General features: G+C 38.4%; 1 protein-coding gene across 1 annotated transcript in view; it reads right to left on the bottom strand.

The window, feature by feature from the left end:
* The window catches only part of LOC124607168 (zinc carboxypeptidase-like), a 149,484-nt gene that overhangs the window by 19,316 nt on the left and 114,386 nt on the right, over positions 1-15,782 (bottom strand). The window contains exon 9 of the mRNA XM_047139382.1: positions 8,627-8,711. Within this exon, the coding sequence (XP_046995338.1) occupies positions 8,627-8,711 (85 nt within the window). The remainder of the gene's footprint in view (positions 1-8,626; positions 8,712-15,782) is intronic.

Here is a 15,782-nt window from a genome sequence, read left to right as displayed (position 1 = left end):
TTTCTTTATTAATTCTGGGAAAAAAATTCTGTTTTGTGGAATTTCGTTTGTTGTAATTCATCTTCAGGCTCCCTATCGTCATATGGATAAATTCTTTTTTTAATGACTAAATCTAATTGTTCCCTTTTAAAATGTTCTGCTGTATCTCCAAATTGTTCTTTTGTAAGTTCAGAATCTGTCCAATCTGTCCAAATGTCTTAATGTTAATAAGTCTTCATCCTATTTACGAAAGGAAACATATTTCTGTTCATCTTTTTAATAGCATAAACTTTTTCGATCTATTATATATTCTTTATTAAACAAATAAACATCGTAATTTGTTAACGTATGAATGAAAACTGGAATAAACTTAAGATTTTGAGGATTAAGATTGCAATTCTTGTGCACAGCTTCACATTCTTTTCCTTTTAAATGATAATGCTATCTTACTTCTTTTATTCTTTACTCAATTTTTTTTGCAAATAAAATAAGTATTTGAATGTATAAAATTTTTATTAACTTCATTGGAATATTTCACTCACATGTTTTACCAATTTGTCTAAATTCTTGTTACAACATTTCAAAAAAAATGTCTGCGTCTTTAGCACTAAACGTACCATGATTCGAATATTTAACATAATGGTAGAATGAAATCGGTAAATGTTTCGATATTTATTATTATTAGGCTTTTCAGGAAAGATGTTGATATGCATTAGCATCTCTAAAAAGGCATTCAAAGCCTGTATTTAATACTAAAGGTATTTACAATAAATTATTGTAATTATAAATTTAATTATTTTACCTTCTACAGGCATATCAATTTGTTTTCTTTACATTCTTTACAATAATTTCCATGATTGTCTATATTTTCTTGAGAATAAAATACCTTATCTATCTATGTAAGGATAAATTTTTGATTTGTATTTAGTCATTGTGATTTAATTGATTTAGATAAAATTGTTTTCAAACAATAATGTCAATTGTTTTTATCTCAAATTTATAGAAGAACAACTTGTTTTCATTATTTATTTTTTATGGTAAAAAGGATTCACAATAAATTTTTCATTGTGTAAACATTCATTGAAATATCTGTCTTCTTTGCCAATGTTGGAATACCTGTTAAATAAACAGTAAATTATTTTTCCCCTTTTCAAAAATTTCATCTAATTATACACAATATTGTTATGATTTTTAAAACTTTCAACCTGATCATTTAGTGGACATAAATCTGATTATATTGAATAAGGAGAACGTTACTCATCTGTGTTTTTGGATTAATTACAGTTTTTGCTGAATCGATATAAGAAGAACCAAAAATGGATTGTGCCTTTTAATCTTTAATTCTTGACTATTTATGTAAAATTGAGAAATAACCTGATTTTTCTTTGAATTTCTTCCACTGCAGTTAAATTTTATTTGTTGTTGTTTGATAACAACCTTCTAAAGCAGCTGTTATAAAATTTTATTACTTGTTATAAAATTATATTCTTGTGATTTATAAAAATTCAGTATAATTTCATATTAACCTTAATAGCTATTCTTCGTGATTAAAGTATTTGTAAATTTATTGGTTACTTCTCTTTAGTATGATTAAAAAATTCTTGGGTTTTAACAATATTATCAGCATTATTAATTTTGTTAGTTGTTATCCTCGATTTAAGGCAGAAGTTTTTCTTGTAATTCGCTGAGGTGATTTTAAAAGTTTGAAATCGTCTAGAAAATTGATTCCAGACATATTTTTCTGTTAATGTTTTCAAAACTTCTTCATATTGTTAATATTACCCTCAGATCTTGTAATAAGATAGATAAATTGTTTTTCATCAAGTTTTGAGTTTTACTGCAATTTTTTGTTTTATGGATTTTACAAATGGAATTTAAAGATTTTTAATTCAGTTCATTATCATTATTATTAATATTGTTATCTGATTATTTGATAAGATCATTTAGTTATTGTTTATTGAATTGGGGATAATTCATTAAATTTTTTGTTTCACAGATTTCATGAAGTTCCATTATAGTTTTTAAAAAATATTACTCATATTATTAATATTATCGATACAATTTTGGAATGAGAGTGTTTTAATTTTTCTTCATTAAGTTCACAGTAATTTTGTAATTTTCGTAATTTACAAATTATTCATTTATATTTTTGTGTTTTAGTTCTCACTTCTTCATTACTCTTATAGTAAAATAATCAAATAATTCCTGTAGATCTCTTCTAGTTGCATTTGAATGGCCCTTTTACTTACAACAATTTTCTAAATCAGTATAACTTAATCCACATTTCTATTTAGAATAATTCTTTAAGATTTGAAATAGCTCATTTTCAAAGTAGATTTGGCTTTGCATTTATTGATTGCAAAAAATTAATCTTTTTAAAAAGTTGAAATATTTACATTTGAAATGTACCATTGAGTTTTCTTTCAAAATTTCAATCAATGATATAGATATATGAGGTCTAACAGAATTTACTTACATACAGAAAAATATATTAGAATCTTAATTTTGAATTAAATGAAAATTTTCTTCATGGATATACATAAACACGATCTTGGAGTGCTTCTTATCAAAGGAAAAAAATTAATTACATTTTTATTTTTTAAGTGAATGAAAATTTCGTTCATGGATGTAGATAACACAAACGGGAGAATCTATTTATAATGAAAAATAGTTACTAGACTTTTAGTTTCTAAATAAATAAAAATTTGATTGATAGATATAGATAAATTTTGAATGGGGGAAATGACAAATATAAAATTTTGGTTTTGTATCAAGAAATAAAAAAAATATCCTCTTTGGTCCAGAAACCCCAGTCATATACTACTCTGCTGGACTTATCTTGTGTCTCACGTGCAAGCATACTTCCCCCTCTTGTGGCTCTTTAACAGAATTTTGGTTTTCATGATCTGTCAAATGTGGCAACACTCTGCCATATTATTCCTATTCATAATGAATCCTACTCCCATTATACCATTTTTTGCTGCTGTTGATGTAATGCTACAGTCATCTGACCTGCAGTACTTACATTTCTTCCTGTTTCACTCCACTTGTCCCCTACATGTTGGCACTGAGCCATTGCTTTTCCCTTTTCAGATTTTGTAGTTTTCCTAACATTTTCAAACTTTAGTATGACTTGTAGAGCATTGTCCAATCGGTAGTTATTCAATCTTTGTGTCATAGCCACTTAACCCATTGGCACTCATTTCTGTGGGAAACTAATGTGGAATCTTTTGCCAATGGATAAATCGTAATGACACATTTTCAATTACAACCCATTTACTGTGGACTCCCCCTATATCCCTTTGATTCAGTGGCTTCGAGCGCCTTATGCGTTCTGATGCCGTTGATCATCGCTGAGTTTTCACTCTTTTAGGAGCAGTTTTCCGCCCCATGGGGAAGACAGTCCCTTGAACTTTTATCCACTCCTCTGCCTTATACACGGATATTAGCACAACAGTCTCATACTGGAAGTCTTTGGCTGCCATTATGTATGACTTTTATTCTGAATTTTAAACAGTGGATACGTTGAACCCACAATGTCTACATTATCAGCCATAGTCCCTATGGCAAGACTACAGGCTTTCTTATCAGAGGATGAGTCATCCACATTCTATTTATGTTACCAAAATGCTCCATGTCATTTTCATTTTTTTTCTGTTCATCTAAAGGTTTTCCTTAGCTACTTTAAGCACAAGAAAGGTACTAACTGGTTCAATGGCTTCGTTGTTAACTTTTTCTTCCATGTATTTATTATACACCATTGTGCCTAGGTATGATTATCACCCAGCAGATATGGTGTGAAATATTACATGTGCTGTGACTTCGAATATGCCACAGTAGCATCCTGATTTGTTAAGGCACATAGGAAAGTAGCTGAAGTGAGTTACCTAAAGTGCGCATCATTTATGTTGGCGGCCGAGTTTAGGTTCGCTCTGCGCATCTGACGTCACAAAACACAGTCAGCCAATGAACAGAGAATGACGTTGCCAGATCTCGACTGCAGTGCAGAGCATGGATGAGTGTCTTCAGTTTTAGAAACGTTCAGTCATCTATAAAGTAACAGAAGAAATGCAATGTCTTGATAGCAGACTTTATTTTATAGAAAGCTTGGAAAAAGTATTGTTTGTACCAATTGCTTCATATTCTATTAATTTACTAAACCAAACAAGCAATAAGACTCCTAATTCAGGCGATAGCAAGGAAAGGAGTTCGTATCAATCTCACGAACCGCTTTTTCACAATAAAGAGCAGCGGTAATTGTTTATTTCCTATTGTACTTCGACGAAGCGTGAGTTATTCATAGTCATACCAACAGTGTTTGTCAGTATTTTGCATGATGCCTTAGAGTCCTCATGGCGTGTTCTAGTTAGACGAGCTGTGTTAGCGCAACGGTTAATGTGTTGGGCTTCTACGCGAAAGGTTATGAGTTCGAACATTGTGCAGTGCTTAATACTTTCATTATTCAAAAACAATATCAAAGTGCTTTACGTCACGAATTATATTCGTTTGAATGCAATTTTTTGAAATTCCTAGTGCTTTGTCTCTTAATTAACCCTTTCGCTGCTGCAGACATGTGCTCCCCACATTCCGCGCTGTGCGCGATTTTGTCATCACTGCACTCCTCACCTGTGCAGACACATGGTGTTCCCACTGCTTTGACACACTTATCATTCGACTTCACAATAACTATTTGGCCCAAAAATTAGATTTTTACAAGTCTTCTTGACTGATACCTTCCCACCATAAATGACTTAATTTTGTTTCGATGTTCAATACAGTTATTATGCAGCATTAAATGTAGTAAACCATCGCACGAAATTTTTAAGAGTTTGCAGAGGTAGAAGTCCATAGCGTATACTTTCCGTATGGTCGATTTTAGTTGCCACAATGTTGAGATTGAAATGTGGACAAGATACCTATATTTCATATAAAATTTACTGTATAGCAATATCTCACTTAATTTAAGTACCACATAGGTGTCGTATGTAATATTGAGAAATATTCCGTCTTTAGCGACTGTAATAAAAGTTTTATTTACGCCGGATGCCTTTGGCTTTATTTTAAAGCACTTCAATCAATGAAAGGTACGGCACATACTCAATGGTACTCATGTTCTCTTTCTTATTTTTGTTCCACAGTCGCAGTTTTACCAATGGTACTGAAATATATTCCTCTTCTGCAACTGTAATAAGCGACTTATTTAGACCAGATGTGTTTCTCTCTTTTGAAGCATCTTCAGTGGACAGTATTTTGTCTCCTCCATTGCCAAGTCACCTTTTGTAGTTTTGTGCTGCGGTAACACAATATTCAACGTTTGTGTTGGCTGATCAGTGTTTTAGCAAATAAATGATGTTTGTGTGTGCCACACACAAAAATTATATTTGACATAGCTCAGAGCACTTCACAGATAGACGGTATATTCAAGTCCTAATGTTTTTGTAAGTCCACAGTCTTGTTTAAATTATTTTGTCTACTTCCTTTTGATTGATTGAAGTGCTTTAAAATAAAGCCAAACATGCTCAGTGCATATAAAATTTTTGTTACAGTCATGGAAGATGGAATATTTCTCAATGTTACATACGACATCTTTGTGGTACTTAAATGAGATATTGTTATACAGTAAACTTAATATGAAATTTAAGTATCTTGTCCACATTTCATTCTCAACATTTTGGCAACTAAAATCGACCATACGAAAAGTATACTCTATGGACTTTTACCTCTGCAAACTCTTCAAAATTTCGTGCAATGGTTTACTATATTTAATGCTGCATAATAACTGCGTTGAACATCGAAACAAAATTAAGTCATTTATGGGGGGAAGGTATCAGTCAAGAAGATGAGTAAAAATCAAATTTTTGGGCCAAATAGCTTTTCTGGAATCGAATGATAAGGGTGTCAAAGCAGACTGAACACGATGTGTCTGCACAGGCGAGCAGTGCAGTGACAAAATCGCGCACGGCGCGGATTGCAGGGAGCACGTCTTTGTAGCAGCGAAAGGGTTAATGCGGCCGTGGTGGCTTTACTTCATGAACTGCGCGCTTCCCCCTAAACGTAAGCTTGCGAACTATGCTATACTATGGTGCTGCTTATATTGGCGCGTGTGTCGTGTGCAACTGGCAACGCAGCAATCTCCCGCGTCTGGGCGGGCATGCGCGAGCCGCCAAGATAAAAGGATTGAACTATAGCAGCAAATGGAATGACACTGATAAGGCACCAACATGCATCTCATGTCACCTGACACCACGGGGTGTGCTCGATGCCGCAGATTTTATTTAAGTGAAACAAATGTGCATCCATGTTTCTACTTAGTTTCTTAGTAAAACTTTTACTTCTTGCGTAAGTTTCTCACTATAGTTGATAAAACTGAATATCATGCAAGACGTGTGGATGACACATTAGTGCTGATTATAGAGTCAATGACTTTTATGTTACACTTAGGTGACAAAATTCAAAGCCATGCGATACCTCCTAATATTGTGTCTGGCCGCCTTATTCTCTACATAGTGAAGAAACTCAGCGTGGCATGGACTTAACAAGCCGTTAAAAGTTCCCTGCAGATATATGTAACCATGCTGCCTGCATTGCCTTCTACAGCTGGCAAAGTGTTGCCAGTGAAGGATACTGTGCACGAACTGGTCTCTCCATTAATCCTGTAAATGATCGATTGGAATCATGTCAGGCGATATCCGTGGCCGAATAATTCGCTCTAATGTGTGGAATGTTCTTCAAGCCAAACGCAAAAAATTGTGGCCCTGTGACATGAGGCATTGTGATTCATAAAAATTCCATCTTTGTATGGGAACATAGTCCGTGAATGGCTGCAAATGGTCTCCAAGTAGCCAAACATAACCATTTTCCATCAATGATCGGCGCAGTTTGATCAGAGGACCCAGTCCATTCCATGTGAACACAGTGCAAACTACGATGGAGCCACCACTAGCTTGAACAGTGCCCTGTTGATAACTTGGGTCTATGACTTCGTGTGGTCTTCGCCACACTCGAGCCATACAACAGGCTCTTACCAACTGAAACTGAGGCTCGTCTGATCAGGCCAAGGGTTTCCAGTCGTCTAGGTTCCAACGGGTTAAGCCGTGACCTGTGTTATTAGCAAAGCGACTCGCGTCGGTCGTTTGCTGCCATAACCCATTAACGCAAGATTTAGCCGCACTGTCTTAACGGATACGTTCGTCGTACGTCCCACATTGATGTCTGCGGTTATTTCACACTCTGTTGCTCGTCTGTTAGCAGTGACAACACTACACAAACGCCACTGCTCTCGGTCGTCAAGCGAAGGCCTCGGCCACTGCACTGCCCATAGTGACAGGAAATGGCTGAAATTTGGTATTCTCGACACACTATGGATCTCGGAATATTAACTTCCCTACAATTTCCGAAATGGAATGTTCCATTCATCTTGCTCCAACTAACATTCCGCGTTCAAAGTCTGTTAATTCAGGTCGTACAGCTGTAATCACGTCAGAAACCTTCTCACATAAATCACCTGAGTACAACTTACAGCACCACCAATGCACAACCCTTTTATACGTTGATGCAGGGCTGTGATCCTGCATATTCGGCCACCGCACTCACGGATATGCTTCACCCGCCAGGTATGGAGCGTACCTAACCTTGGAGGTTGTCAACACAAGAGTGACTGAGCTGTTTACCGCAAGCGTCGTGCAGCCGCCACAGCCTCTGGAGGCGCGAGCTACGTCGATACGTTGTGTGCAGGTCGCGGTTAACAGCGCTACAGTCACAGGCATCTATGTGCGTCTTTGTGGTCACCTGTCCAGTTGACACTGCATCTGTAGTCTCCCGCGGATAGTAGCTAGGTCATTGCTCAGTCCCGCGGGAGCCAGTGTCGCTCTGGGCTCCAGGCTGACCATCAGCCGCCGTCGAGTGTACACTACGGATCCACCTACTGCCGTCAGACAGTGCTGTGTAGCCTCAGGTGTGAGCCAGTCCCGAGGGCCTGCTTTGCTGAACTGTGTCTTGACTGCCCACAAGCCACTACCTCGTGGGACTGTGCCAGTTCTGCATCCGGCTGCTCAGCGGTTGACTGTTCATGAGTGAGCTCATAGTCTCGTGCAGACACAGGTGTGTCTCCACGGCACTTGACTGGTCGTCGCCACTTCGATGTTCGTGCATTTCATCGTGGTATCAGTTAGGCATCGACATCTCGTTTGTAATCAAGTTGTGACAACATTCGTCCTGACAAGCTGTACTGAGTCTCGTTCACAGTCAATAAATAAACATTTGTTATTACACCATGTGTATTTCACTTCTGTCAGTTATACCTAACACATAAGGAACAGAGCAATGTTAGCCCATATTAATACCTTCACTAAGGATTTGTAAAAACAATATGGCATTAATTTCCTGGATCTTACTATGATGTATGGTGTTGATGTTATTAGAATTATCACCTGGGCTGTTAATCTCATTCAGACTAATTCTTACCACCCACAAGCCCAAAAGAATGTAATTTTCTCCCTTTTATCATATAGAAGTTAATACATCTACTTATATATTTGTAGCAAATTGCTTACATGTTTCTGAACTGTAGCGGTCGTCAATCTCATGATAACCTCAAATTTATTGTATTGTCTGTTTCTTTTAAGAGATTATTTATTTTTATACTTACAGATAGTATCCACTATGCTCCCGAATGTGTACTGCGTCCCATATCTAGCAGTCAAAGCTTCCACAGCTTTAGTGGTTATTACAAGCTGAAAAGAAGCACAGACTGAGTTATTATTGTTCGTTCTACAATGCTAGTTTCATAAAAAAATTTAAAAAATCGGTTCATAGTGTGCTGATAAACGATAACTGTTGACTCCAGGCAATCAGTGACAGTCATACTGTTTAAAGTTTTTCTTCTTACCATCAGGTTACAGCTGTCGATTCCCTTATAAGCAAATATGCGGTAGCTACCGCTAATGATTGATTGATTACATGATTGCCGAACAATGACTCGAAGCAGTTGAATCTATTACATATCTAGGAAAACACACACTGAGTAGTTTAAAATGGAAAAATCGTATGAAACTATGCGTAGGAAAGGTGGATGTCCGATTCATTAGGACAAACCCACAAGAAGTTTAGTCCATCTACGAAGAAAAGAGCTTACAAAACCATAGGTTAGTCGATACTCGGATAGTGCTCTTTGTCTGGGACACTTAAGAGGTAGGACTGATATAAGAAACAGAAAATATCCACAGAGGATCAGATCCAAGAAAGAGCAGTTTTCGTCATGGGTTCATTTAGCAAGCGCGAAAGCTTCTCAGAAGTGCTGAATCAAGAGAGATTCGAACTCATACAACGAATTACCAACAAACGTTCTGCCCTCGCACCATTCGAGAGTAGAACAGGAAAGGGGAATGCAGGAGTGGAGAAAGTAACAGAGGTTCTACAAAGTTCCCACCATCACAAACTTTGCTGTTGCTTGAGCAGTATAGGTTTAAATGATGGCGCATGTTTGTATGTTGGCGTACAATTCCTTATCATAAGATAGTCACCTAGTTTCCTGGTTGCAATCGCTCACAGCTATGGCTCATAGACTGCTGGATTGTGGCACTGCTAATGGAGATCAAAGTGACCAGTGCGAACTCTGAACTATACAGTTTTCTTTGTGCAATTGGAGAGGAACAGGTTATGTACCAGTACAGGCTTGCAGTCCCTTTCATGACTGAATTCATGATTAAACACAACAATAGTAACATCATTTTGTCATACAAGGTCTCCTCAGAAATACAAATAAGATCCACAACCGTCCAATAAACGTTTACTTATATATCTGTATTGGGTGAGATCTGTCGCCTCGTGCATGTAAGAAGGGAAAGGGTAAGCAAACGGCAGTGGCTAGACCAGAGCAGCAGGCGACCTCAACAGGTGGAGTACAGTGGACTTTCAATCCAGTGCAAGGGATATGGCGCTTGTTAAGTGCACGGAGCTGGGGACAGCGACCATAACAGCGGACACTGTGCACCTGTAGGAATACCACTGGAATAGTATCATTGAATTTCTGTTTCATAAGGTACGATCATAAAACACAGAAACCAAATATGCCAAAGACATCGCAGCGACGAGACCAGCTCAATGAACTTCAGTTCATGATCATATGACAGTTATGACATAAGATACATGCACTTGCAGTTATGAATATTATTGAACATTAAGTAAAATTACACACACACACACACACACACACACACATACACACACATACACACACACACACACACACACACACACACAAAACGCACACAAACGCGAGCGTGAGAGATACTTACCCTTCAGGTACTCTTTCGTAATGAGAGTCATAGCAAATTTAATTAATTTATGATTATGAAAACCCATATCAGTTACACGTAGCATGAAGTCAGCATTAGGTACTCAGATTGTGTTTCTCTTAATCCATGTAATACAAAATTGAAGGTCGATATAGTATATATTTTATTGAATTCTAAAATGACATGAATGAAAATCATTCATAATTTAAAAGCGGTGCAACTAATGTAGATTCCACAGGCAACAAGATGTTGAGCATGGAAAGACGCTTCATTTAAGCTTGTCATTGTTATCTATTTACTTAACGAATTTTTTATTGTTTCATAAGAAGGCATATGTGTATATTATGTGCGTTTTAATTAATAACGTACGTCCTATTGTAATGTAAGGTAGAGGAGAAGATAGTTCAGTTGATTTACTGTTTTACATGTAGTTATTGAACAAACGATGTGTTTTATCTGGGGTCCGTGGTCATATTTTGATCGTTTCAGTAACTGGCAGAGAAGGCTGAGAAGACTACCCTTGCGCATTGCCGGACAATGTGGCCGAGCGGTTCGAGGCGCTATAGTCTGGAAGTGCGCGACGGCTACGGTCGCGGGTTCGAATCCTGCATTGCGCACGGATGTGTGTGATGCCCTTAGGTTAGTTAGGTTTAAGTATTTCTAAGTTATAGGGGACTGATGACCTCAGAAGTTAAGTCCCATAGTGCTCAGAGCCATTTGAACCTTGCGCATGGAGTTTCAACGAAGCTCATGAATTGCGCACTGTCCTCATAGTCAGTGCGAGAGCGGTACCGAGATGCTCAACAAACTCCACTGCAGGCATTACAAGACAGGCGTTGTGCGTCATGGAGAGGTCTACTACTGAAATTTCGAGAGAGAACTTTCTGGGAAGAGCCGGTCGACATATTAATCCCTTCCAATCACATCTCACGAAATGACCATGACGAAAAAATTAAAGAGAGCCAAACAGCGGCTTACCGACAATCATCCTTCCACTCGCCATTCGCAAGTGAAATAGAGTAAGGGGGGGGGGGGGAGAATATCCCCCCACCACGCACCTTTAGGTGGCTTCCGGAATATGATGTACATGTAGATGAAGATGAACCTATGGTGGCTCCATGGTTACAAGTCGAGTGGAAGGACTGAACCAGAAACTTCGAAGGTTCTGGGCAAGCTGGGCTACGAGTTACCAGACTTGAGTCACAGAGTTGGAAACTGTACGGTACCCGTAAATGGGTCAGATGTGCACTACATATCAGAGACTGATACCCAGTTGGTGAACTATGGGTGGTGTGCACACATGAGATTTTTAGATTAGGCTACCCTCCATGCAGTCCTGATAGCGACAGCTATGGGAGACCCGGGAGTATTTGTGTAAAATCCAAATGAATGTCTCCCTCAGGCGATAGTATAAAAATTCCTAGTACATAAATGTCGAAGCATTCGCCACAAAGTGGTAGATTTTGGAGCGCTCCTGAAATGCGGAGAAGCTCACGTAATACTAGGTCAGAAAGCTAGTTAAAACGTGGAGTTGGTAGCAGTGAGATTTTTAGGGATAACTTAAATGTACATCGAAAGGATAAGCTGATGGGAAATGGAGGTGGAGTATTTGTCGCATTAGGAAAGAAAGCCAAATCCACCTAGTTAGAAATTGAAGCTGCATTAGAGGTTGTTTGGGCAAGATTCATTATCAGCAGTGTGCACAAAACTGTTGGATCCTCTTGACGTAACCGAAAGCTTTAGAGAAAATCCAGTTCACTTGTACGTAATTTCCCCAATCACACTGTATTTATCAGTGGAGATTTTAATTGTTCAACAACCAGTTGGGAAAATTACAGGTTTGCTAACGGCAGGCATGATAAGACAACCTGCGGAACATTACTAAATGCCTTCTCTGAAAACTACCTAGGACACGTAGCTCGAAATGCCACTCACTATGAAAATTATTACAAATTAAGTCAATAAATAGATTTGTCCTCTTTGAGGATGTCCACATCAAAAGTGGTATCAGTGACCATGAGGTGGATTGTGGCAATTATGATTACCAAAGTATAAAGGCCAACTAAAACAAGGAGAAAGATGTACATGTTCAACAATCTAGATAACAAAGCAGTAGTGTCATATCTCAATGAAAAGCTGAAACTTTTAGCACAGGACAAGAACACGAAGAGGAACCACGGATCAAGTTGCGCTGGATAGTTACGCAGGCAGTAGAACAGTTCATGATGAGGGAGATTCTCCGTGGTGTATTGTCACTGTAGAGGAACTTCTGAAAAAACGCAGTCTACTGCATAATAGATATAAGACAAAGCGCAGGGCTACAGACAAATACGTTAAGTCCTCAATCACCTCCGTAGTAGAATGTTATTAATGATCTATCACAGAAAAGGAAATTATGATCGTATTTAAAGGCTCCTAGTACCACAAAGGTTAGCGTCCAGTCACTCGTGGATGAGACAGAAACTGAAATTAAGAGTAGCAAAACAAAAGTACAAATGCTTAACTACGTTTTCAAATATTCCTTTACAAAGGAAAACCTAGGAGTGTTCCCCCTATTTAATCCTCGTACCACTGAAAATATAAGCGAAATAAGTGTTATTGTCAGCGGTGTTGACAAACAGCGGAAATCGTTAAAACCGAACAAATCTCCAGGCTCGATGGAATATCTATCAGATGATATGCTAAATTTGCGGATGAGTAAGCCTCTTCGGGCAGTATGATATAGTGTAGACCTCTACAGCATGACCTGTGGTGTAGGGAACCGGTACGGTAGCTCAGCGTGTTCAGTCAGAGGGTTGACTGCCTTCTGTAATTAAAAAAAAAAAAGTCTTAGGGAATGGATCAACGATACACTTGAGCGGGTGCCATGGCCATGGGACGTCTGCCCCGAACTAATACAGAGTACAGTAACGCGCAAATTGAGATAAAAAAGGGATAGTGTCTTTGCTTACTAATCAAAGCGTCATCAGTCCCGGATTCAAACCTCACCACTGATTAATTTCTGAAAAAAAGGCTACATAGCGTGTGACCAGTAACTGAAAAAGTGTCACGATGATATGATGATCTTCCCAATGGAAAAAGAACCTGACTAGTTCCTCATTCGGATCACCGGGAGGGTGACCATGAGAAAAATATTGAATGGCTAACTAAGGATAACGTCCTAATAGTCGGCGTGAGGAACTTCAGAAGTTTGAACGTGGTATGCAGGCTAGAAAACGTGAGAACGGAAATGCTAAAGCTCAGTCTAGATATATTGGGGTAAGTGATGTGAAATGGAGAGAAGACAAGGATTTCTGACTAGATGAGTACAGAGTAACATCAACAGCACCGGAAAATGGTATAACAGGAATAGGAATGGTTATGAATAGGAAGTCAGGGCAGGGAGTCAGTCACTGTGAGCAGTTCAGTGATAGGGTTGTTCTCATCGGAACCGACAGCAAACCAACACCGATGACAATAGTTCAGGCATACATGCGACGTCGCCAGCCAAAGATGAAGAGACACAGGAAGTATACGAGGATATTCAAAGGGTAATTCAATACGTAAAGGGAGATTAAAATCTGATAATTATGGGGGATTGAAATGCAGTTGTAGGGGTAGGAGTAGAAGAAAGGGGTTCGGGAGAATATGAACTTGTTACTAGAAATGACACAGGAGAAAGCTTAATCGAGTTCTGTAATAGATTTCAGCTACTAATAGCGAATACTCTTTTAAGGATCACAAGAGCAGGAGATATACTTGGAAAAGGCAGGGATATACGAGAAGATTTCAGTTAGATTACATCACGGTCAGGAACAGATTCAGAAATCAGATACTGGGTTGTAAGACGTACCCAGAACAGTTCTAGGCTCAGATCGAAATATAGTAACGGTGAAGAGTAGAATGAAGTTTAAGAAGCTAGCCAGGAAGAATCAAAACGTAATGAGGTGGGAAACGGATGTGCTAAGGAATGAGGAGATATGCTTGACATTCTCTGAGGATATAGATATTGGGATAGTGAATAGCTCAGTAGGCAGCTCGTTTAAAGAGGAATGGACGTCACGGAAGTACGAAAGAAAAATACAGGTACAAATAAGGTAGCTGCGAAGAAGCCTTGGGTAATACAAGAAGTACTCCAGTTGATCGATGAAATAAGGAGGTACAAAAATGTTCAGAGAAATTCAGGAGTACAGACATACAAATCATTTATAAACGAAATGAACAAGGAGAGCAGGGAAGCTAAGATGGAATGGCTGCAGGAAAAATGTGACTCAATCGGAAAAGAAATGGTTGTCGGAAGGACTGACTCAGCACGTAGGGCAGTCAAAACAAAATTCGGTAAAATTAAAAGCAAAGGTGGTAACATTAAGAGTGTAGTGGGATATACAGTGTTGAATGCAGAGGTGAGAGAAGACAGATGGAAAAAGAACACTGGAGTCCTCTGCGAGGGGGAGGACCTGTCTGATGACGTGATAGAGTAAGAAACCGGAGTCGATCTAGAAGAGATCGTTGATCCAGTGTTAGAATCATGATTTAAAAGAGCTTTGGAAGACTTAAGATAAAATAAGTCATAAGGGATATTTAACATTCCCTCTCAATTTTTTAAATAATTGGGGAAGTGGCAACAAAGTGACTGTGTGTAGAATATATGAGTCACGTGATATGCCATCTGACATTCGGGAAAAACATCATCCACAACATTCCGAAGATTGCAAGAGCCTATAAGAGCGACATTTATCACACATTCACCTTAACAGCTCTTGCATCCAAGTACTGACAAGAATACTACACAGAAGAATGGAAAAGAAAACTGAAGATCTGCAGGAGACTATCAGTTTGGCTTTAGGAAAGATAAAGGCACCGGAGAGGCAATTAAGACGTTGCGGTTGATAATGGAAACAAGCTTGAAGAAAAATCAAGACATGTTCATAGGATTTGTCGACCTGGAAAAAGCGTTCGACAGTGTAAAATGGTGCAAGGTGTTCGAAAATCTGAGAAAAATAGGGGTAAGTTACAGAAAAATATACAATATGTTCAAGAACTAAGTGGGAAGAATAAGAGTGGGAGTCGAACAACGAAGTACTCCGATTAAAAAGCGTGTAAGACAGGGATGTAGTCTTTCGCCGCTACTATTAAATCTATACACCGAAGAAGAAATGACTGAAGTAAAAGAAAGTTTCAAGAACGGAATTAAAATTGAAAGTGAAAGGATATGAATTATAAGATTCACTGATGACATTGCTGTCATTAGTGAAAGTGAAGAAGAATTACAGGATCTGCTAAACGGAGTGAAGTCTAACGAGTACAGAATATGGACTGAGAGTGAATAGGACATTGCAGTGGGTGCGCGACCATCGGGATTCGATCGTTGATCAATGGAAACGTGTCTGGTATGCGGGTAAATCACTGTTTTCCTGCACTAGGTTGGTGGGCGAATCCACAAACGCCGTCGTGGAAATGAACGGCGCCTCGAAACTTGTAGCGCGCCAAGGACTCAGGGTGGTGAGAGCAGTGTTATGCTGTGGAAGA

Source organism: Schistocerca americana, chromosome 3 (assembly GCF_021461395.2).
Source record: "Schistocerca americana isolate TAMUIC-IGC-003095 chromosome 3, iqSchAmer2.1, whole genome shotgun sequence".
Classification (NCBI taxonomy): domain Eukaryota; kingdom Metazoa; phylum Arthropoda; class Insecta; order Orthoptera; family Acrididae; genus Schistocerca; species Schistocerca americana.
This window is presented reverse-complemented; position numbering and strand designations above follow the sequence as displayed.